The sequence below is a fragment of the Elephantulus edwardii genome, unplaced genomic scaffold, assembly GCF_000299155.1.
Source record: "Elephantulus edwardii isolate Elephantulus edwardi_28Jun2011 unplaced genomic scaffold, EleEdw1.0 scaffold00042, whole genome shotgun sequence".
In the NCBI taxonomy this organism is placed as follows: domain Eukaryota; kingdom Metazoa; phylum Chordata; class Mammalia; order Macroscelidea; family Macroscelididae; genus Elephantulus; species Elephantulus edwardii.
Window position 1 is genome coordinate 19,076,078 of NW_006399792.1, and position 22,467 is coordinate 19,098,544.

General features: G+C 38.6%; 1 protein-coding gene across 3 annotated transcripts in view; it reads right to left on the reverse strand.

Annotated features, from left to right (window-relative positions):
* Positions 1 to 22,467, reverse strand: part of SEPT11 (septin 11) — a 140,983-nt gene that overhangs the window by 40,284 nt on the left and 78,232 nt on the right. For 2 of the 3 annotated variants that reach the window (XM_006885300.1, XM_006885299.1), the window contains exons 1-2: positions 21,092 to 21,200; positions 6,347 to 6,542 (exon numbers count right to left, since the gene is read on the reverse strand). In XM_006885300.1, the coding sequence (XP_006885362.1) occupies positions 6,347 to 6,513 (167 nt within the window). In that variant the 5' untranslated portion in view covers positions 6,514 to 6,542; positions 21,092 to 21,200. Of the gene's footprint in view, positions 1 to 6,346; positions 6,543 to 21,091; positions 21,207 to 22,467 lie in introns of those variants that run through there. The other variant, XM_006885298.1, reaches the window with a different exon arrangement.

Consider the following 22,467-nt stretch of genomic DNA (forward strand, 5'->3'; position numbering starts at 1 on the left):
CACATAACAACAACAACAACATTATTGATATCACATGCAAGCAAGATTCTGCTGAAAATTATCCAAAAATATTTGGAACAATATGTCAACAGAGAACTGCCAGATGTGCAGGCTGGATTTAGAAGAGATCGTAGTACTAGGGATATTATAGCTAATATTAGATGGATCTTGGCAGAAAGCAGAGAATGCCAGAAGAATGTCTATCTGTGCTTCACTGACTATTCAAAGGCTTTTGACTGTGTAGATCACAACAAGTTATGGCTGACTCTGAGAAGAATGGGAATCTCAGAACATTTAATCGTGCTGATGCAAAACCTATACTTGGAGGCAGTTATCAGAACAGAGAAGGGAGACACTGGATGGTTCAAAAATCAAGAAAGGGGTCCAACAGGGATGTATTTTGTCTCCATACGTTTTTAATCTGTACGCAGAACAGATCATCTGAGACGCTGGGCTGTACAAGGAGTAATGTGGCATCAGGATTGGTGGAAGAATCATCAACAATCTGCGTTATGCAGATGACACAACCCTGCCTGCTGAAACTGAGGAGGACCTGAAGCACTTGCTGCAGAAGGTCAAGGACTGAAGCCTTCGATATGGATTGAAGCTCAACATCAAGAAAACAAAGATTCTCACCACTGGGCCAATTGGCAACACCAGTATGGATGTTAAAGAGATTGAGATAGTTAACAGTTTTCATTTACTTGGTTCCACAGTCAACACTCTTGGTAACAGCAGCCAGGAAATCAGGAGACGAACTGCACTGGGAAAGTCAGCTGTGAGGGACCTCTGAAGAGTACTGAAGTGCAACGACATCAGGCTAGAGACTAAGGTGCGCCTAATCCAGGCTATGGTCTTCACAATTACGTGCTATGCATCGAGAGTTGGACAGTGAATAGGGATGATAGAAAGAGAACGGATGCCTTTAAACTGTGGTGCTGGAGAAGAGTGCTGAATATATATACCATGGACTGCTGGGAGAAGAAACAGGTTTGTCTTGGATAGGGTGAAGCCAGAACACTCCTTGGAGTCAAGGATTCTGAAGCTCCGTCTGACATACTTTGGGCATGTTGCAAGGAGGGACTGGTCCTTGGAGAGGGACATCATGTTTGCGAGAGTGGAGGGGAAGACCCTCGATGAGATGGATCGATTCTGTGAGAGGAGTGGTGGGAGTGAGTGTGTTTGAGACAGTAATGTTGGCACAGGATAGAACGGCGTTTAGGGCTCTTATACATAGGATCACTATGAGTCGCAAGCAACTTGATGGCACATAACAACAACATACCTTTGATGATTGATTCAATAACATGATTGATTCAGTGACTGGGGTAGTGGGGGAAGGAGTATCAGAGACAGTAAGATTGGCACAGGATAGAGTAGGGTTTAGGGATGTTGTACATAGAGTCACAGGCAACTCGACAGCATATACTTCCAGCCTAGATCTTTCAGCTGAGCCTCAGATCCACCATCCAACTGCTTATTGGGCATTTCTCCTGGCTCCTGTAACTAGACACAGTGTAGAATCTAACTCATCTTGCCCCCAAGCCCATACTTCTCTTGTGTTCTTTAGCATGATGGATGACACCTCCGTCCACCCCATTGTTCACATCAGAAGCCTGGGGTTCAATCTACAGGCTTTCTTCTCTCCTACCTCCCACAGCACTATCAAACACAAAATCCTAACTATTTTTATCCTCTACAGCATTAAGGAAAAATGAAGTCCTGGAGAACTATTTGTAAATAGTCCCTATATCAAAGATTTAACTGCTGATATAAGTCAGCCAGCTGGCTTTGTATTCCCTTACAGTTTCTCTGCCCTATTCCTGTTCACTCCTTTATATTTCTTTTTATCTATGTTTCAAAGTCATAAAGATAAGGAAGTTTAATTAGAATTTTGCCTTTTCTAGTTTCTCCCTACAGAAAGGACATTTATTTATATTTTGTTTAGGCGAATTTTAAATTCTCTGGATTGTAATGATATCCTGTAGTGAAAGAGGGCAAGTAAAATCAGGCCCTCAAACTTTCCCATACTTCCCTTTTAAGGAATGAGGATGTTGCTTTTTATCCACTCTGCTCTCCTCCCCTGCCATGAATGAAAAAAACAGCATCAGAATGACAGCGTTTGACCTTAAAACTGATGGAAAATATACCAGGGAAAGTTAAAATTAGAGAAAAATTATTTTACACAATGTTATCTATTTACCCATCCTAATCAGTAGTCTTGCAAAATAGCCAATGGCAATATTCAGGCACTGGCTCTCCATTTTATACATGCGAGTTATATGGCCAGTTTACTGCGTGCAGGCTGTTAACAAAAAAGGCTAGTAGTGCAACCCATCCAGCAACACTGTGGAAGAAAAGGCCTGGTATATGCTTCTATAAAGATTACTGGGAGCTGACATGAACCATTTGTAGTTTTCACCAGAAGATCAAGTCAGCAAAGGAAGGGGAGACCTACAACCAGACAGACTGACACAGTGACTACAACAGTGGGCTCTAGTAAGTCAGAGGTGATCAGGATGGCACAGGCAGGGGAGGCTTGAGAGCCACTGTTCAGAGGGTCACTGAGTCATGGTTGACTTGACCTCACTTAATTAAAACTCTACAATATGCTTTTCTTTTATCTTGCTGTTAGCCAAAGTAAATTTTCTTAACTCTTGACCACTTCCACTAGGAAGCATGATTAAAAAGTTGGAATTTAAAGTCCAAATAGTCCACATCACCACTATTTTATAATCCTGATAAACTTCAATGAGTCTGATGATTGTCTCAGTGAATTCATGCTTTTCTAAGGGAGTGATTATTACGCTTAGTTGTATCCGACTGAGAACCCATTTCCCAACCATGATGCAAACTAAAGGTGACTATTTCTAGGTTGGCAGCAAAACTTCGTTTCCCATCTTTTCCAGATCCTTTTTCTTTATCTGGTGACCTAGCAGGTAAAAAGAGCTACATGAGCAACCCAAAGGCAGATGGTTCGACCCACTAGCTGTTCCTAGTGAGATAGATGGTGATTTGCAGCCTCTTGAAAACCTAGTAGAGGGTAATGGATGAATTCTAACTCATTGGCAAGGAGAAGTTTTTGTGGGGTTGGTGGTTTGGTTGTTTTTTTTTTTGGGGGGGGGGTGGTTTGTTCCTTCTTTATTGAAAAGAACAGACAGCCCAAACAAGGAAGCCCTTAAACAACAAAGAGTTAACAGTGCTATTAAACATAACAGGAAACCTTACCAAATCTCTCTTCCTGCCTCCTTCTAGCTAGCCTGGTCAGAGGCAGATAAGGATGCAGGAATGCTTACATGTCCAAAGCCTATATAAACAAACTGGGACATTCTTGAAGGCTTGCATCTATGGCAGAAAAGCTTGCCTAATCCCTGGAGTAAGTAAAAATAATCATGGGTCTAGGGCAAAAGCACATCCTTTCCCATATGGTTACAGACCAGTGCAAAAATGCATATCCCACTTCCAGTTTTTTGGATGAAAGCAGATACTGTCTAAATAACTATTTTTAAGCAATAGCTGTTTGGGTTTACAGTCAACAGTCAAGAGTCAACAAGGTCTTCAGAAGCACAGGGCAACAAAATTTTAAAATGTCATTTAGAAAGATTATGCAACAGCTGTCAAGAAATTTCAGAGGGGGAAAAAACCCTTGGTATCTAGGTTAGGTTAATATCACACTTCCTCTCTCTTGTAAATCTCCTTGGAAACTATTATTTGACCCAAATGAGTCAGATAATTTTTTAAAGAGGCCTCCAGCTGCATTATGAGGATCCACATTGTACTCAACATTTGCTGCTTGGGACTGGCGCAAGAAAACTCACCACCCGCCAGCTTGAAGAAAAGTCCCGTGAAGGACGAGACAAAACTTTAGCGTCAGTGCTGAGGCCACAGATCTGAGGTGGAAGAATGAGCTGTCTTGGCAGCAAGATGCTGGAAGTTCTCTCTGCTGCAGGGAAGAGTCTTGATAGACCCCAGGGGTTACCTTCTAACCAGGGACACTACCTTATCCCCTGAGAGAAATTTTTATTGTCTGAGAAAGGAAGAATAAGCCTTGAACTGAATGTATTATGTGAGAGCAAGGGTGATGACCAGGAGCCACTGGCTGGTCCTCTTCCTGTTTCCCACAATGCATGTGCACAGTCTTTATTTTCTCCAGGGCTTTCTCTTCATCTGTTTTACTTGGCATTTTAAACAGCCCTTGGAGAGCAACCTCCCTCTCACTCCTTTGCATTGAGGTCATAAATTAAGAGTATGTACTTGGCTGTCCTTTCAACCCCAACATAATACACAAAGGTCATTTTGGCCAAATGCAAAATAAAATAGTCCTCACAATATGATTTGATGGCACTAAACAACATAGAGAAATCTGTGTCCTGGTGAATGTTACCAAGACAAAGGTGGGCGATTTTAACCTCAAGCCTGGTTTTAACTGTTTTGGATCAAATATTCTTTTAAGTGACATAGCACTGGTCTGTCCATTTGCTATACAGAGGTAATCTGTGATTGCTCTGATGCTAAACACTGTGACATTGATGGGTCAAATGTGATAATGATGATGTTACCCATGGTGGACAGTGTTTGGTGGAGCTTCCTGATTAAAACAATCTTGGAAGCAGAAGTAGCATCCACTTTCAAAATAGCTTGCCTCCAGAAACCCTGTGAACTTGGAGAAAGGATGAAAGTTATACAAGTATTCAGGTCTTTTGTTCATAGGGTCACTATGAGTCATCTACCACTCCACGGCACTTAACAACAACAACATATTCTGTTTATTCCTGAATGTGTACTGAAGAGCATTTCCAGTATTCTTTAGATAAAAGAGCTTGATGCTCAGCTAGAAAATGAAATATTTCATTATTATGGTGCTTATATTATTACCAGGGACAGTAAATATAGTGAAGTAAAATATAGCCAAATACACATCTCTAGATAAAATAGCTCAAGTTCTTCCTTGCAAAACATATGCATATAATAAGCATAGTTTTGAGGAGGAGAAAATAAAACACCAAGGGTAGGAGGGACATTCAAAGCTCGGTAAACATAGAGTTTATGTTAATGATGGTGGAATAATTTGAAAGGGCAGAGCAGAGATAGTTACAAAACAGGATGAACATAATCAGTGCACAGAATTGTACATACAAAATTACTGAATTGGCAGATAGAGTTTATGTGTTTGGGTGTGTGTATATAAATGTATATGCATTTTCCACAATTAAAAAAAACCCCAACATTTTAAACCTCTAATATTAATGATATTAATTAACTAGGCCACACACACACACAAAAATAGGACTGTTGAAACTATCACACTCAAAGGGACCATACAGAGCATCTAATGGAATTCCTTAGAAGTTAAATAAATGAATGTTCAAGGTCACCCAGCTTTCTATTGACAGAACTCAGACAACAAACCAGGTGTTCTAGTTCCCAGGTTGTGCTTTCTTGTACAACATCATGCTTTCAAATTCCAGCCAAATTTGTAAAATTTGAAGAATTAAGTCAAATATCTCTATCTGCTTCAAGGATTAGCAAAGGTAACACTTTCTCATTTGAAACCACTTTTTCTTCTTAATGCTTCTTATTTTATCAAGTGAGGAAAAACTGAAAGTCACATTGTCAAGCCTCTCTTGCAGCTAGTATTCTACATGTGGTTGAGTTTCTATCAAGCAGAGTCATAAGACCTATGGAAGCAGAGGAGGAGACATCTGATTCACCAGAATAGATGTGGTGGCAATTCTGGAGATTCCTCCATAGCGTCACAGCACTGTTCCTCTCCTTTATGTCACCAAGCTGTATAGGGTGACCGGTAACAGGAATTTCTAATGGCACTGTCTTGTGGGTGGTTTGGTGCTTCCCTGGATTCCTTTTCATTGGGAGGAAAGCCCCTAAATCTGGTTCCATGACCTCCTTGAAAAGATGCCATAAACTAACATCCCTTCTAACAATCTCTCTTCCTCTTAAACCTCAAAACTCACAAACTCATTGTTGACAAGTCAGAACTAACTCTATCTGGCACACCGGTGGGTTTGCAGAGGCTGTAAATCACATAGGAGATTGCCCATCTTTCTAACAGGGAGTCGCTGATGGGTTCAAATCTCCAGGGAGGCCTGGCTTTTGAGTCAGGCACACACGTCTCGAGCTCAACTAAATTGTGTCTTCTGATTCTGATCTTAAAAGAGCACAGTCTAAGAATATTTCTCAAGATAAAACTGTCATTTATTTAGATTCTAGGGAACAAGTGCCTTGGATAAAAAGAATCAAAAAAACATTTAGCCTTTTTAATGTACCCAGGATGGATTCCGGCATCTCCTTATCCATTTATAGAATCCCACAAAACCCCAAGATGTACCTGTCATCTTTATTTATCTGGTCTCCAAATCCCACAGTGTCAACGATGGTTAACTTCAGCCGTACATTGCTTTCCTGAAGTTCGTAACTTCTGGCTTTTAACCGGACACCTGGTTCATTGTGAGTGGCTGGGTCACTTTCAAATTTGGTGTTGAATAAAGTGTCCATTAGTGTGGATTTGCCAATGCCGGTCTCACCTTATATATAAGCAGGAAGGAAAAATGAGAGAGTACGTTAATGTCTGCTAGACATCAGTTCAACTCAAACTATTTTTTTAATGTCATATTTGAAAAAAAGAAAAACAGAAAAATATTGAATTAAAGTTTAATACCACCAGAAATCCTCCCAACAAGAGAAACTTTTCGTAAACCTGTAAGATATTTTTCTGGACAGGACTTTAGTGAACGGGAAAGATTATAAACCTATAGAACAAAATGCTTTTCTTCACATCTCGATGAAAAAAAACTGTACCTCTTAAGTCTATTTGCAATCAGCTTGCTAATTATAATAATGTGAACTGTGTTTCTTTCCTTCATAAATGTTAGCATATAAAACTACATTACTAAACTGCTATATTAAAAAGACTGATTCCATTTCAATCATATCATAAAAAATATCTGATAACATCCAATGTTTTCTAAAATACATTTTTCAAAACAATACTCTTGACCACAACAGCAATATTTAAACTCATTACTGTTTGAGTTAGATCTTGTGGCAAGAGTTTTCAATATATCACCTCATTGAAACCTTGCTATTACCTCATGAAATAGATACTATTGTTTCCTCTTCTTTATGACTGGGACACTAATGTTTGCATAAAGTAACTTGTCCAAAGCTGCACAGCTAAACAGCAGAACCAGGATTTTAACTCATGTGACATCACCCATTGGGTTCAAACTCAACCATAAGCGATCTCAGGGAAAGATGATTTGCAGATAATAGAGAAAAGTAAGTAGACATATTTTTTCAGTCATTTTTTTGTGTGTGACAAAGTCAGGAATGTTTCATTTGTTAAATGTTATTACAATCATACAATGAGTTAAAATCCTCTCCTAGCAACATGCCCCAAGTATGTGAAACAAGGTTTCTCCATTCTTGCCTTTTAGGAGCAGACTGGCTGAACCTTTTCCAAGGCATACCTGTTTGTTCTTCTGACAGTCTACGGGATATTCAGGGAGCTCTGGCGGCAGTTTGAATCCACCAGCTACTAAATAAGATGGGATATCTCTTCCAGTGTAATTTATTGCCTCTGAACACCTGCTGGAGGGTCAGCTATGGGTTGGTTCTGACTCTATGGTACACAGTAACAACAACAACAACGAGATATTCAATACTCTTCTCTAATACCATCAGTTCTTCTCCTGTCATCCTTATTTGTTGGCCAGTTCTCAGATGCATAACAAGTGACTGAAAAGACCATGTCACAAAGCTAGCATGCTTTAGTCTTCAAGCTGATTCAGGGTAACCCTCTACTGGGTTTTTAAGGCAAAAAAAAAAAAATCTAATGGAAGGAGACTGGCTTTGAATCACTGAAAACTCTATGGAGCCATCCCTCTCTGTCACTCATGGGGTCACCAGGAGTTGGAATCAACCAACAGCAACAAGCTTCTTTGTCTTTTTTTTCCCTATTCAGTTGTAGTCAATATTGCAAACATTTGCTAGTATTCCTAGCTTCAGGGTAAAATCAGTGGCAATAAAATCAAATAAAGCCAAATGATTTGCAATAAAGGCCTTATTAATTCATACTGATGATTTAATTTATTAAGTATTTACTGAGGCCTTAACATGCGCAAAGTAAAGTAGCAAGAAGGAGCTCTGGTGCATAATCGGTAAAGAACTGCATCATTAACCTAAAAACTACTGTGTCTCCAAACAGCAGCTCTGCTACAGAAAGATAAGTAGTTTCTTTCTGTTACCAATTTAAAATTCTATAGGAGGGAGTGAGGGAGGATGGAAGAACCTGGCACTAGTACACCAATCAAATGGGCCAACCCAGCTAAGATTCAAATGTGAAGCCACAAACAACTTTAGCATGACCTTAATCAAAGATAGTTGGTTAGAGGGAGCTCTGATTAGCTAATGGTAAAAAGCTGCACTGCAATCCCAAAGATATTTGGCAATAACAACAATAACAAGAATCTATGCTTGGAAAAGGGTCACCAAAAAGAGGAAGACCTCAAAAGGGCTTAACATTACAGATTGTGAGGACAGTTCAGGGTTAGGTTTTGTTCTGTTGCTTTAAGGTGCTAACTACATTATCAATGGCAGTGGTTTTTGAATGGTGGTTGCATGGGGTTGCTGAATGTATAAACTGAGGGAAACAGAAATAAAGAAACACTGGCCCTAGAAATTCCTTTTGTATTTAAAAATCTGGAAATCTGTCAACTTGGATTTTCAACTGAATTGAAACCTGCCAAAAAACTGAAGCCCTTTTCCAATGACATTCCTAGGAACATTCCCTCTTCTAAAGGGTTGCTGTCATGACTGTAAGTATGGTGACAAATTACATGGGGAAAAAGAAAAAACACTTGGATTTCTAGCCTCAGGGAAAACTCTCTCATTGTAATGGCAAAATTCACTTACTAATGACAAGTCCTATATTACTCAATGCTTCCCAATATAATGTAAGATTAAAGTGGAATGGAGACTTTCTGAATCTGAACATTCTAACTAGCAGTCTCCTGTGGTTGGCCCCAACTGCAATGATTCATTTAGAGGATGGTTGTGGAATTACTCTTGTAATTGTCTTACTCTTTAATCTTTTCCATTGTGCCCTGATACATCTAAGAGTAAACAATTCCTTCATTTGCCTTCATTCAATCAGGACTTTTCCAGAACACAGTATGTACCAAGCATTGTGCCACACACTGGGGATATGGCATTGAACTATCAAGATATGCGGTTTGCCTACAGCTTAAAATCAGGCCTGAAATGCTAACTGAGGTTCAAGAAAAGGATAAATTGTCTACTATTACAACATTTCCCTTAGAAGCAATACCAACACCATATTTTAAGCCATGGGGCCTTGCTAGTCTGCCACAAACAAAGACCAAGGCTAGACTCTAGCCAAAAGGCAGCCAAAGGAGCCCAACAGTATACAGATTATCAGCTTGTGAGCCATACTGGAGGGTGGTGAGTGTATCTAATGAATTTGTATAGTAGATATACAATCTACACAAAATGCAATCACACTAAAAAGAAAATACAGAGGAAGTGAATCTTAAGAAACTATAAAATTGGTAAGAGAACAAACAGGTTTGTCCTAGAGAGGGTGAGGCCAGGCTGTACCTTGGAGGCAAGGATTCTGAAGCTTCCTCTGACATACTTTGGACATGTTATAAGGAGGTACCAGTCTTCAGAGGAAGGCCATCGATGAGATGGATTGATTCAGTGACTGGGGTAATGGGGTTCGTGTGTCAGAGACAATAAGATTTGGCACAGGATAGAGCAGGGTTTAGGGCTGTTGTACATAGGGTCACTATGAGTCATAGGTGACTCAAAGGCACATAACAACAAGGCAGCAAAGATTGTAAGTCTGGACAAACTAGGGCAAATATGTAAAAAAGATAGAACTGTTAGGTGGTAATGGAGGCAAAAGAGGACAGACAGAAACAGTGGAGCTTAGTGTCCAAAATTCATTATTCAACTAATATTTAAGTACTTGCTATGCAACATTACAGATGTTTAGGGTAAAAGAGTATCCAAACAACTGACAGGCTAAATTCCTGTGGTACGTTGCTGAGTACTGTGAGTTAGAACTGACCCATAGCTGACCCTGCAGTGGGTTTTCAGAGGCAGTTTATGGCACAGGAGGAGACTGTCCATCCTTCTTCCCCAGAGCAACAGGTGGATTCAAACTGCAAGCATTGGGGCTTGCAGCACAGGCTCTTACCTGCACCAGAGCTCCCTCTATTATTCCAAACGTCTATCAAGAAAAGTAGCACTAACTATTCTCTATTCTGATACCAAATCAGCTGCCAATTCTGACTCGTGGTGATTCCATGCCTGCCAGAACAAAACTGCGCTCTGTGAAGTCTTAAGTGTCTGATCTTGCAGAAGCAGATTGCCAAACCTTTCCTTTGCAGTAACTCTGTTTTCTCTTGAGTTAGTAGCTGAGGACTTAACCATGTGCACCACTCAGTGCAATCTAATCTGCTTGACCTAATCTTAGTGCGTCTCTTACTCATGATTTTGTAGCTTAACAATTTAACTTTGAGTGAAACAAACATATATGCAAATGATAACAGAAAAAAAATCAAAGTTCTTAATTTAATAACAAAGGTCCTCAATCATTTTAAGTAAATGCCACATGTGTAATATTGATTGGTACTTCATCAATTCCTGGGGCCTGTTTATTTTGCCAATTCCTTCAGACCAGCTTGAACATCTTCCTTTATTACCCTTGGTTCTTGATCATATGCTACTATTTAAAATAGTTCGCAATTAGCTCTTCTCAGTGACTCGGTGTATTTCTTCCATCTTCTTTTGATGCTTCCTGGATTGTTCAAGATTTTACCCACGGCATCCTTCAGTATTGCAACTTGATACTTGAATTTGTTCTTCAGTTTCTTCACCTTGAGAAATGCTAAACAATTCCTCCCTTCTGATTTTCTGGCTTCAGCTCTGCATATTTTGTTAGAATACTTTAGTTTGTCTTCAAGAGCTGCCCTTTGACGGCTCCTGTTCAACTTTTAACTTCATCATTTCTTTCTTTTGTTTTGCCTTCTTGACATTTTAGTGCAATCTGCATAGTCTCTTCAATATCCACTTTGGTCTTATCTTCTGCCTCTGTCCTTGTAATGATCTATTGTTTTCTCTATGGATTATATCCTTGATATCAACCCACAGCTCATCTTTTCTTTGTTTATTAGTGTCCAATGCCTCAAACCTGTTCTTGAGATAGTTTTTAAATTCAAATGGGATAGGCTCAAGGTTATATTTTGGTTCCTGAGGATTTAATTTGTTTTCTTTAGCTTCAATTTGCACTTGTACCTGAGTAGTTGATGGTCTGCTCCAGAGTCAGGAGGGGCCGGTCTTTGGAGAAGGACATCATGCTTGGAAGGGTAGACAGCACAAGAGAGGAAGATCTTGGATGAGACGGATTGACAATGACCTGGCAATGAGGTCAAGTGTATCAGAGATAGTGAGGTCGGTAGAGCTCTGAGCTGTTGTTAACAGGGTCACTATGAGTCATACTAGACTCAATGGCAAATAACAATATGTGTAATATCCTCAAGCACAACAAATCGCTTTTCAGGATTTACCTATTTTTCAGGAAAAGGGCAAAGAGACAATAACAGAGCTATGGTAAGAGGTTCTCTCTAGGAGATCATGGTCTCTGTCAGGAGAGAAAGTGACCCACTTAACTTTCATCTCTTTTTCTAAAAGCAGCAATTAGGACCTCAATTTCCATGGTGTGAATTCTAGGCTACCTGAAAGAACTGGAATTATCATTTCATTTTACTAGGCTAAGAATTACTTAGCCACATGTGAATTGGAAAACACTAAGTCTTTTTAAGGGCAGGTTAATGTTAATTATCATCTACATTAAGGTACAAATCATGAACAATTAGCAATCCAGACCCTACTTATAACCCAAAGTTAATCAACGGATTCGAAAAACCACTGATCTCTATATTTTGGAGTGCTTTCCTTTCAGTTCCTATACCCTGTGCTTCTAAGAGTCATAATTATACACAGTTACTCTAGAAGCAGTGTAATTCAACAAAGGCAGTTCAGTAAGAAATGACAGTCTGGGGGGAAAAAGAAGCTACAAAATGCTTTGCATTTACTTCTGAAGCATCTCTCTCGCCTCAGAAAGTCATATTTGGGCTCATGTGGTTTTGTTTTCATTTTTTTCAACTTCAATTTGAACCTGCATAGGAGCAGTTGAAAGTCTGCTCCACACAAATGCCTGGTCTTGTCCCTACTCTTGGTATTGAACTCCTCGTGACAAGAAGCAACACTGCAATCCCAAAGGCATACTGTTCGAGACAACCAACTGTTCTGTGGAAGAAGAATGGGCTAAGCTCCTCCCATGTAATTTACAGACTCTTAAAACTCAGTGGACGGTTAGCTATGGGTCGTTTTTTACTCTATGGTACACAACAACAACACAATACCTCAGAAATAAATAAAATAAGCAACAACAAAGATTGTTGTTGATTGCCTTCGAGTTGAGCATGATTTATAGCGACCATATGAACAAAAGGCCTGAAGCCCCTCTGCAATTAATGACATTTATCAAAGTTCAGAGAGTTTCTGGGGGCATGTTTTTTAGGAAGTGGATGCCATTTCTGCTTTTAAACCCGTCATTGTATGTTAGTGTTCGTTAAGTTGCCTGAGATGCATAACAACCCTATGTACGGCAGCTCTGAATCCTTCCCTGTCCTGAGCCAGTCTCACTAATTCTGATACACCAACTCCCATTGCCCCAGTTACTGTATCATTTCATCTCAGCTGGGGTCTTCCTCTCCTGCACTGTTCGTCCACATTTACTTCTCCAGAGACAGCTCTCTCCTACCCACATGCCCAAAGTAAGTGAGGCAGAGCTTCACCGAGGGAAAAAATGAAGGAAGACTGATGAATAGAAAATAACAGAGTTGAACAAAATATTTTAAAGAGAGTTTAAAAAGACAAAACAAAGAATTATAATAAGATATGCAAATACCTTCTACAAAAAAAAGGAAAGAACATGCTTTTTCAAGAACATAGTTTTCAAGCTGAAAGAACTAAAGAGATAATTCAAGTTTTGAGATGATATTTTTATGGATCCACTTCCTAAATAACATGCCTCCGGAAACTCTTATGAACTTTGATAAAATGTCGATAGTTAATAGAGGGGCTTGAAGCCTTTTGTCCATAGCATCACTATGAGTCGTGCTTGACTCTAAGGCAATCAACAACAACAGATACAGCACATCTAAAACTTAGACCATCAATAAAGAGCCAGAAGAAGAATCAATTCTTTTGACTGTAGTATTGGAGACAAGTCCTGAATTCCCTATAGTGTACCAAAAGAACAAACAAGAATGTCTTGGAGAGAGTGGAGCCAGGGTGCTCCTTAGAGGCAAGGATGGTGAAACGTCATCTCACATACTTTCATCAAGTTGTGAGGAAGGGCCAATAGTTGAAAAAAAGACATTAGGCTAGGAAAGGTAGAGGGTGAGTGAAAGAGGAGGAAAACACTCAACCAGATGGATGTAATCAGATATAACAATGGGCTTGAGTACAAGAGAAATGATAAGGATGGCGCAGAGCATGTCAAGGTGCAGATCCATTGTTCATGGGATCACTATGAGTCAGTCTTCTCAACAGCCCCTAACGACAGACAGAGTGACTGCAGTAGCAGGCTTAAGCACAGCAGAGAGCGTGAAGTTTCACTCTATTGTACATAGGGTCATGAAGAGTAGAAGCCAACTCCACCGCAACAATAACAATGGGCAAAATACCAAGTGGTACAGGAAGCATCAAAAGACAAAAAGCAAACAAAGAGTCCTTGTACTAAAAAGAATTGGTCTGCATTTAACCATTCAAGAGGTAGCATATCATTAAGAACCAATGGAAGAAGTTCAAGCTACAAAGAAATCACTACTGAAAAACAAGGCTTTAGGAATTATCACCAGTTAAGATGCTTCCACAAACAGATGCAAAACTAAGTGTTCATTTTTGTATGCCAAGAAAGTTACTGTGCAAATCGTACAGGACCAATCAACTGGAAATGATCTGAATCTGTGCCAATTCCAAAGAAAGATGACCTAACACAGTGTGGAAATTAGCAAACAATATTAATAATCACACAAAAAGAACTGTCCTAACGAGAATTTAAAAATTTCTCAGGGAATGGTATCTGGTGAATTATGCTTTAGCACAAAAGCACCAGTCTGCATGAAAGAATTGAAAGGAACAGAAATGTGACATTTGATCAATTGACTGAACTGACTTAGGGAATGCCAGAGAGGCAGATCACTACTTTCTACATTTAATTTATGAAAACCCACGGAAGATATGTTTCCAGAGAAAAACTGTATTTCATCTTGGACAACTATTCTGTTGTTACTCTGAAAATACTGAGGATCTATTTATTTTGAACTCCTAGTATTTTGCACATGTTGTTAGGTGCCATCTAGTGGAACAAGTGATCTGAACTCATTCCTATCCCATGAAATCCTCATCATCTCTGACACACTTAGCCAAGTGCTACAGTCACTGTATTACTGCATCTTGAGAAAGGTATTCCTCTCTTTACCTGACCCCCACCTTTCCAAGCATGTTGTCCCTTTCCAAGGAACATGCCCAACGTATGTGAGACAAAGCTTCACCACCCTTGCCTCCAAGAATGACTCTGGTTGCATAGATGATATCCTTAATATCATCCCACAACTCCTCTGGTTTTTGATCACTGGTGTTCAACATCTCAAACTTCTTCTTAAGATGATTCTTAAATTTAGGTGGGTTCAACTCAAAGTCTTATTTTGGTTCTTGTGGAGTTGTTTTATTTTTATCCAGCTTTAATGTAAACTTGCACATGAGTAATTAACGGTCTATTCCAGGCAGCACCTCGATGAGTTTTGACTGCTGATATTGAGCTTCTCTAGTGATTCTTTTCACAGACAGTCTGATGACTGTGCAAACCATTAGGTAAGGTCCACGTGTAAAATTACCATTAGGGCTTTTTTAATTTAAAAAAAAAGGTATTTTTGATTAAAAAATAATTGTACAAAATTCAATCATCCAATCTCCAGCCTCATTTATGTCACCAAGACTGTATTTTCCAATGACCTTCCTCATTATTTATAACTTTTGCATTCCATTCTCCAATAATTATTAATGCATTTTATTTCAAGTTTGGTCAATTTCAGACCTCAAAAGTTGGTAGAAATCCTTAATTCCCTACTGTTTGGCTTTAGTTGTTGGTGCATTTTAATTACGGTCGTATTAACAGATCTTCCTTGTTTGCATATAGTATCCTATCACACACATTATACTTTAAAACAAATCTTGAAATTATTTAACTATCATTGCAGTATCATTCTTCAGTTTTTCATTCCAGGCTTATATCATATGATTGACTGATTCAAAGTAGCCCATATCAGTTCATTTCAGTTCACTAATGCCTAGAATATTGATCTTCATGTGTTCTCTTTCACTTTTTAAGGCTTCCAGTTTTCCTAAATTAATATACTATACATTCTATGTTCCAATTATTAAATGATGTGTGCAGTTCTTTCTCCTCATTTTTAGTAACTTCCATTCTAAGCTCTACCTCTAATACTATGTTGTTACTGATTGCCACAGACTCGAGCACGACTCATAGTGACCCTGTGAACAAAAAGCCTGAAGACTTCAGCTACTCGTATTTGTTTACTGTTCACAGGATTTTCAGAGGCCTGTTATTTTAGAAGTGAACGGCCACCCTTGCTTCCAGGTCTGTCTTAGTCTGTAAGCTCTGCTGACACCTGTCTATGGGATAATACTCTGTCATCTAAGGTGAAACTTGAGAGTGTTTTATTCCTCTTCTCTCACCTCAACATAATTATGGTTGAAATATTTTTTTTTATTTTCAAAACATTTTTTAATTTAATTTAACTTTTAAAAAAATAATTTTAATGAACATTGACAGAGATTTTGGATTTCCATTCATTCATTGCTGAACTTCTCTCCCTGCCCAGCCCTGCCCCCCACCCCTAGCCCGCTCCTCTCTTTGAAAAGTAAAAGAAACACTCCCTCCCTGGTACACAATTCCCCCCGCACCCCTCCCACCACCCCAAGTACTTTTCACTATGCAACCTTAATTGTGGACTCTTGTGTGAATTTAACTATTATAGCAAAAATGTTACAGTATTTTATTAATCTTTGTAAGTCACAAAACAGTAAAAAAGCAAGATCAATGCTGATAAAATTTAATATAGAGTTAGTGTCATTTTGATAATGAATGTGAAATAAATATAAAATTAAAGTTGGAAAGAAAGCTTTGAAAGTTTAGATTTTCTTGAGAAAAGCAACATGGGCAACACAGAAAAGGCTTTCCCCCCGACTCCTGCCCCAAATACAGCTTTGTTAGTGCTACAGGAGAGACAGACAGTGGAGTAATATGAACTACTAGGTGTTCTGTTACCCAATCTAGCATCAGAATTCTCATTCTGATTAAGTGACATCTACGCTCCTCTTTTTTTTATTTCTTCTCAGTACACAACAGTGATGGGTTCTAAGAACATTCATTTAATTTAGTGCTTCTGGAAAAACAGCATAATCACATGAGTTTCTCTCTTAAATTTATTTCCTTTCCTTCAAACTTAAAGGCTTTGCCACAGAAATCAAATGATGACTTTAAGACTTTTTGATAAAATCATCAGTCTCATCACTGAAATCATAACTCTAAATGCCTTTCCAAATTTATCACATGAAAATAATAATTATTAAACTAATTTAACATTATTAAGATAATAATTATTAAACTCCACATGTGTGGGTGGGGGGGTGGAGTGCCATGGTTGAGGAATGCCCGAAAGATAATAGGAAAAAACCAAGAGAGCTAGATGTACTGGCATGGAAAGATGTTCAGGACCAAACACCTATAGAAAAGAGAAAATGCAGAGGACTACAAACAGCATGGTTTTATTTTTATTAACCAAAACAAAACAATAGATATGTCATTTTGAGAAAGCTGTTTTATCTGTTTAGCATTTGTCTATACAACAACCAATTCTCCTTCTGATAATTTTTGGGAACTTCTTAAGTGTGTTTAGGTAGGCAGTTGCCCGTATCCTACTTAAGAGTAGGCATCTGAGCCAGCTCTGGGCAGTCAAAGGGCTTTCAGTGACTGTTCGGCCGTGTTGTTGTTCTCGTTAGTTGTCATCAAGTATATTCCAATTCACAACAATCCTAAGAACAACTCATGTGAACCTTGTCCTATCCTTCGCCATCCACACAATCTCTGAGTTGCTCAAGTCCACTGTCACTGTCAACCCATCTCCTTGAAGGTTATCTTTACTTTCACTGACCCTCTACTTTTCTTAGCATAATGTCTTTTTCCACTCCTACTAACATGTCCAAAGTATATGAGTCAAAGTTTCACCATCCTTGCCTCTAAGAAGTACACTGCTTGCCATTTTTTAAGATAGATTTATTTGTTCTTTTGGCAGTCTGTGGTTTATTCAATACTCTTCACCAACATCACAATTCAAAGGCATCAATCTTTCTGTCATCCTTATTCACGGTCCAATTTTTTGATGCATAGGTAGCAGCTGAAAAGACCATGGCTTGGTCCTTAGTCTGTAAACTGACATTCTTGTTATTTTAGCACTTTGGAAAGATCCTTTACAGCAGATTTTCCCTGTACAACATGTCTTTTGACTTCTTGACTGCCATTACCAAGATTATTGATTGTAGATTCAAACAAGATGAAATCATGAACAATTTCAATCTTCTCTCCATCTACAATGATATTGCCTACTGCTCCAACAGTGAGGATTTCTGTTTTCTTTATGTTGAGATGTAATCTATATTGAAGGCTAAAATCTTTGATCTTCTGCAGCAATTGTTTCAAGTTCTCTCCACATTCCAACACGCAAGGTCGTGTCATCTGGATAGTACAGGCTATTATGAGTCATCTTCTAACCCTGAGGAAATCCTGCTTCTTGAATTATTAGTTCAGGATTCAGACTGAGTAGGTATATTGAAAGAGTACAACTTTGAAATACACCTTTCCTGATTCTAAATCATGTAGTGTTCCTTCCTTCTGTTCAAATAATTACTTCTTGGTCTATATAAAGGTTTCACATGAGCACAATTAAGTGTTCTAGGATTCTCCTTCTTCTCAATGCTATCCATAACATGCTATGATCCACACAGTCAAATGCTGATGCAGAGTCATGAAATTACAAATAAATGTCTTTCTGGTAGTCTCTGCTTTCAGACTTCATTTGACTTCAGTAATGACATTCCTCAATCCATGGCCTCTTCAGCTTCAATTTCTGGCAGTTCTTCCCTGTTGATGTACTGCTTCAGTCATTCTTTTAAAAAATCTTCAGCAAGATTTTACTGCATATAAAATCAATGCTATTGTTTGATACACAATCTGTTGGAGCTATACTTAAAAAAAAAGAACAAGTATGATTCTCATTCAATTGTATTTGTTAGGAATGCTTTATTCTTGCTGTTGTAGTAGCTAATGAAGGCCACACTGTTACCATGAAAAAAAGTACTTGAAGAAAAAGCCAAGCAGACACAACAAGTAGGACCAAGCCCCAGAGTCAGAACACAGCACTGAAAGCACTGTTTAAACTCCTGAAGACATCTGCTCTCAGTGACAAAATCCAACACATATTCATTGGTTGTCTGAGGTAGGGAAGGATGGCAGCTCTGAACTGATTTCTCTAATTGTTAGTGGAACTGTATAACGGTTAGAAAGAGATGCAATACTACTAGCTTTGAAGATGGAAAAAGAGACCTAAGAGCCAAAAATAAAGAAAATCTCCAGACTGAAAAGCACTTTTCCCAAAACCTTAATTCTAACCCACTGAAACTCATGTTGGATTTTGAACCTATAAAAATGTATACTAGTAAAGCTATGTTAATTTAAAGCCATCAAAAATCATTTGCAAATACAGAAAGATGCAGAATAGTTCTAGGATTCAACAGCACTAGCTCTATGAAGTTGGATAGGGGTGGGGTAGTTAGAACTGAGATTTTTAAAACATTTGTAACAATAAGCAAGTTCTTTTTACTAGTTTAAAAATAATTTTAAACATATTTAAGAATGAAAACAGAATAAAAATATCAGAATCACAAGTATCACCATCCACCCAAAAGCACTTTTAAAAAGCAACCAAAAAACAATCAAAAACAGGGCAGCATCAATTTGGCTTGTGAGGAATCCCAACTAGTGTCACAATGCTGCTGTTTAACACAAGGGGCCAGTCACTGAGCCAACACATCCTATTGCCACACCACACATTCCACTAAGCTAGGCCCTTCCAGTAAATTCAATTTCATTGGAACAATGTTCCCTATTGCATGGGCCAGGACATAACTATCCAATGTAGTCTCCAAGTTGACTTTAGACATGGGGCTGGGGGAGGCATGGAAGGGAAGCCAGACTAGTAATTGGCCTAGAATTATAATTTAGCAAACTTTTCAATAGACAACCAACCAACTGCTAACAAATTGCTAGGCCAATGAAGAACTACTTTGCTCTGCACTGAGCATTTACTGTAAGGAAAAAGTGAGCCAAGTCCTTTATGCCACATTGTAGAGCTCGCTGCCACTCAGGAGGTCCCCTACTGAATGTTAAAAGGCTTCCTGTCGGGAAAAGGAGAAATGAGCTCGGCTGCCTTGATCTCCTTTCTTTCTCTCCAGTCATTCTCCCACCCAGTGCTTAAGACATAATACTAAAGAATAACCTATGTCTGGTGTGCAGGCCAATTAAATGCCCAATGCAAAGGCTATTTTCAATATAGTCCTCAAATATTTTTTATAAAGGAAACTATCTGCTTCTAATATTCTCCTTCCATACAATTCATTTCTTGGGGGGAAAAAAAGGTAGTTCTTACTTTGAATACATGCCTTTTCTACACTGAATTCATTTAACTTGGACATGATTCTGCCAAGTTTAGGGAAAGGATGGTCTACTTGGCTGTACACAGAATTCATTTGTCTCAAAGTGGTACATCAACAAAGCTGGCAAACTCACTGTTATTCGGTTTGCTGAGTAGTGGTGAAGAATTAAAGGACATTTTCTATTTAGGGGCATTTCTGTTTCTAATAAATAGTTTTTAACTTTTTTCTTTGTACTTTATATTGGTTTGCATACAAACTTCATATATAATGAGTTTCACTCTTTCCTCCATTCACATTGCACTTCATATGATCATTCTCATACATTGTGTTTTATAAAAGTTATCACCCTTGATCTATATTCACCATTACCCTGTCTTTTCAGGTCCTCAAAAGATCTTTCCCATTTGTTCTCCTCCCCTACCCCTTCCTCTCCTCTTAGCTCATAAGGGGTATGACCAGAGAGATAAAAAAATCATTAAGGCTAGAGTTCTGGGCTAAAGTACAATGCTTAAAGCACAGAAACAAAGCATACTAATGATGTAATTAAGTCAGAACTCTGATGTTTTCCAGCTTGCCTAGCAGAAAAAAACTAAGGTCAATTTTAGAACCCAATTTAATGACAGAGGTTAATCCAAAATTCAAGCAGAGAATTTCTCTTAATTACAAACTAAAATTTTATATTGTCTTTTGTTCTAAAAGCAAGCTTTACATATTATAGGTTTGTTAAAGTAGCTCCAAATTTCACTTACTTTAAGCAGATACTTTAATATTTTTAATGAAGGTTGCTATTAGACTACAGTCAGAAAGCTAGAAGGAATCTGATCTTACTGTGTACATCTCTGGTCCTTCTTTCAACTTCTTATAGTTCAATTAGATTGTAAAGCAAAGGTAGCATATTTCCCTCAGCCCACGTGTGGTTTTTTTTTTTAAAAAAAAGCGTTTTAATAACATTATCAAATGGACTACTTGTTATTATATAACAAAAATCAAAATAATAACTTTAGTTAACACCATAAAGCCATATAAAGAATTGGCCCGAATAAAACTCAATCTTTGTGCAGAACAGGGATTGGTGCCCTGCTTTCCTGTTGAGAAATGAGAGAGTAAGACAATCATTGCCATTATTTCTCTAAAACATCCCCCTCTGACAACTGCAGGCACCAGTTGGTGGTGGATCACTTACCTACACACAGGATGTTAAAACAGAATCCTTGAGACGTAGACTTGTTGACCAGCTGATCAGGGAGGCTATCAAATCCAACATGGCCTGACAGGGACAAGTTTCGAAGTTCTTCATTCTGGAATTTCAGAAGGGAATGTTTGAGAACTCGGGAATTGTGTCACATGGAGATGCACATTACAGACAAGTGTTGCCTCTTCCTTCCTCTCCTTTGTTCGTCCACAGAAACAAAGACATTCTCTCAGCATCCACAACCTCCTTCAGCTCTCTGCTACCAACACCACCAAAGCCTTATCCTTTCACAAAACCACACGCTCTTTCCCCAAAACAATCTATACCTCAGGGTAACTCATTCCTTATTATAAGGGGAGCGGCATAAGGAAATTTTAACATCTAGAAAAGGCCACACATTAAGAGATGCCTAGAGATGGAGCTCTGAAGTCACACGGAAACCACCCATTTTGACAATTTCAAATACTTAAGCAAAGCTTACAATACATAGGGAAAGTAAATAAATTATACTCTTCTTGACACACAAAGAAGCTTCTGAGAAGCTCCCAAGAAGGAATATATATCTTATCACAATTATGGAAATGCTGTAGCCACCTTAAAAAAACAAGTTTAAAACTACTGAGAACATAATTGGCCTTATCTTCCTCCTTAGCTTTACAGACTCAGCAGCCCAACCCCTGGTAGCTGCATTCACTAGATCTTCTCGGAGCTTACTGATAGAGATTAGAGGGAGGGAGCTGTCATACATTAAAACAGGGGATTTATGCCATTCCATAAACTGATGCTAAATGGCTCCTCAACCTGCAGCACGTCCACAGGTGTGGGTCATAACCTGTGAACCTCTCATCTGTCAGCATTAATTTATTATATCACAATATGGCTTTTATTTCAAGAAATGACATGTTGGCAATATTGGAAGTTTCTAGAAGACAAGGTTATTGGTGTTCTGGTTATGTGATCAATGAACATTTTTACATCGATATCACTGAGTTTGGGTGACAAAATGAAATTCAAAGTTTCTTTTCTTAAAAACAAAAAAGAGAAAAAGCTTTGCCCAGCTTTGTCATGCTTGTATGAAATGACCCGTTCAGTAGTCAAGGATTAATGTCCCCATCCATTTCTAAATTTCTATCTGCAGTGAAATGTGACTCCATAACCAAATGATTCCCCTGGAATGTTTTAGGAACAATGTCCTTCCTTGCCAGCTCTCAAATTCTCATTCTGTGAAATAAGACTAAAAACTGCCACAGTGCCTGAATACTATGGTGGCGGCTGCAGGTTTGAGGTCAGCGGGGCAGAGAACAGATGCTTCGTCTATGAATAGTTTCCTTGAAACCTGCCAACAGTAAATATGCAGGCCTCCAGAG